The sequence below is a fragment of the Penaeus japonicus genome, unplaced genomic scaffold (genome assembly GCF_977035675.1).
Source record: "Penaeus japonicus unplaced genomic scaffold, GWHDUDI00000001_assembly GWHDUDI00000026, whole genome shotgun sequence".
Classification (NCBI taxonomy): Eukaryota; Metazoa; Arthropoda; class Malacostraca; order Decapoda; family Penaeidae; genus Penaeus; species Penaeus japonicus.
The window spans coordinates 4,067,943-4,070,442 of record NW_028234428.1 but is presented as its reverse complement, the minus strand read 5'-3'; the positions used below and the strand labels follow the sequence as shown (position 1 = coordinate 4,070,442).

The 2,500-nt window shown below is 43.7% G+C and overlaps 1 protein-coding gene across 1 annotated transcript in view; it reads left to right on the top strand.

The window, feature by feature from the left end:
• LOC122251555 (uncharacterized) overlaps positions 1-2,500 on the top strand; it is a 13,635-nt gene that overhangs the window by 4,601 nt on the left and 6,534 nt on the right. The window contains exons 3-6 of the mRNA XM_086551916.1: positions 1-110; positions 434-1,264; positions 1,384-1,503; positions 1,678-1,792. The exon at positions 1-110 is cut by the window's left edge and continues 10 nt beyond it. Of these exons, the coding sequence (XP_086408042.1) occupies positions 1-110; positions 434-1,264; positions 1,384-1,503; positions 1,678-1,792 (1,176 nt within the window). The remainder of the gene's footprint in view (positions 111-433; positions 1,265-1,383; positions 1,504-1,677; positions 1,793-2,500) is intronic.

Sequence of the window (2,500 nt, the reverse complement as noted above, 5' to 3'; positions counted from 1 at the left end):
CCGTGGGGGGTATTGGTGTCGATGGAAGGGCAGCCTTACATGCAAGAACTATGACATCCAGTGCACGGGCCGGGGCTTCGTTGACTGCTCTGGGAATCCCTCTGATAAAGGTATGTAGGTTTCACGAAACGGTGCAATCCAAGGGCATGTGTAGTGGAAATGTTGAAAAGCTGGTAGGGATGACGATGGATCATTTCGAAACTTGAGGCTGAAGTAAAGTTTACAGCTGCTTGCGATGTTGGGCTTTATTAAGTTTCTTTCAGGGTTGGCCTTGTATTTTGAGATGGATTTAGGTTATTCGCGGAAGATGTTATGGATTGTTTGAAACGTCTATTTTCCTTATTCTATTTTACACAGGTATGTTTAAGAATATGTGTTGTCTTTGGATGTTTGTATTTCATCACGTAAGGAAATTGATACGACTCTTTTACAGGATTCAAGGCAGCCGTGAACATACTGAAGAGCACGTCAGTGAAAAGCATGATTAAAGATGCCATGAGAAACTTCGAGGGCGAAGGAAGACCGAATATCATCAGTTTTCTAGAAAATATGACCAAGAACCACGGACGCGAAACAAGCGCCGAAGAAGACGGATTAGACTTTCTCTTCGGTGACCTCGGAGACTCTGAGCCAAATCCCACAAATGAAGACGATGCCGTATCCGATGCGAGCACGGAAGACTTGAATTTCTTGGAAATCTTCAACTTTTCTGATGGAGCCAAGGGAGACGATGGCGACTGGTCGCCTCCGTCAGACGACAACACGACTATGGCCGCTCCGATGGAGAGCCTGTTGCTCGAGGTACTCCGAAATGACAACTCCATGGCAACAGCCAGAAATGTCTCCTTGGAAGAGGATTCTGAGGATTTGCCGTCCATGAATGGTGTCGACAGCGAGAGAGTGACTGAGGAGAAGAGCAACAGAACAGAGGTCACTGGTTCTGAGCTCCGAGGGAACGCCTCCACCTTGGTCCCGCTCGGACAGACCGACTACAGCACAACGGAACCCGCAGAGTCATGGGAAGCTTCTCCAGCAGCGAATGGAACAAAACGCTTACAAATCCCTTCAATAGGTCTATCCCTTCAGGGCGACCAGAAAAAGACGAGGGAAAAGCGCAGCACGTATCCTAAAATTATGCATCATTATTATGACTTTTTAGACTGCCTAACTCCTGAACAAGTCTCACGCCACATCCATGCCATCGTGGAAATGCACGTCTTCATGAAAGAGATGGTTTTGTCCAGTCGACGGAGATCCATCAGAGGTTATATATAACTTTTTTCAAATGTTCGCAATGAGTTGATCTTGAAATAGAACTTGTAGACATTGCACAATGTACTTTGTTTAACATACCAGATTCTCATCACTATTTCTGCGTCATAGATACCCCCATGGCTCCAGAGATGGGAGCTGAAACAGGAGTGTGTCGAGTGTTCAACATGACCTGCGCCGAGCTCCCTCCACTCAGCGCTTGCAGAGGAGTGTCTCTCGGTGGTTGCCTTTGTGAGTCTGATTATTTTAGTGCATATGTGTGTGCAGGAGCATTAGTTCTAATTTATATCACTTAGTAGGAGTCACAACTCCCTAGTAGATATAACGCTTTGGGACATTATTCAACACAACCATATTCTTCAGTGCTACATGAAGTTTGTACTTTCCATGATTCCCTTCCCGCAGCATACAATAAGTTGCACCTGTTCATGATGCCGCGATACATCCTGGCAATCTGCATCCTCTTGGTGGCGGTCGTCTCCATCGGATCCATTGTGGCTGCGTTCGAGATGTACAGGAGGTCAGTCGAAGCTTTCCAACGCGTGATGTATTTTGAATGGATGCACTTTATAATGCAACAAAAACAAAAATAAAACAAAAAAAGTTTGACAGTAGAATTCTGCATGAAGAACATCATCATTCAGTGTTTTACATAAAATGGCTTGCTTGTGTAGGGATAGTACATACTAGCATATCTTAGTAATTGGTAAACAATCAATGGACTTTCCGGGCGGTAAAACCCGTGTGCAGTGAATCTTGCATGTAGATATTGCAATTTCCTGAGCTTTGCGATAGGTTTTCAACATTGAATAACATTTGTTGTTGAATCAGCCTTAGATGTCAAAGGCCCGTAGTTTTCTTCTTGTGATATCTAATTCATGATAATCAATTTATTAGAACCATCACTGCAGAAATAAAGATTTAATCTTGTTTATTTTTTTTCAGTGCAATTCCAACGAAAATAAAAACATAGTGTATCACAGTCAGTGACATAAATTTGTCGAAGTACCATTACATCACGTGATTGGTCAGAGAAGCGATTTTTGTTGTGGTTACCATGTATTAGCTTCTAGAGTATTCCCAATTATGCAGCTCCGCTCGGTCAGCTGGCATCGCTGGATAGCTTGTAGTGTTAAAAATAAATTCCGTAGACTTCGTACGCCTGGCAGGGAGTCAGATGGACCAACCGAGAGGCATATATATATATACCAGGTGGAAAAAGACATCC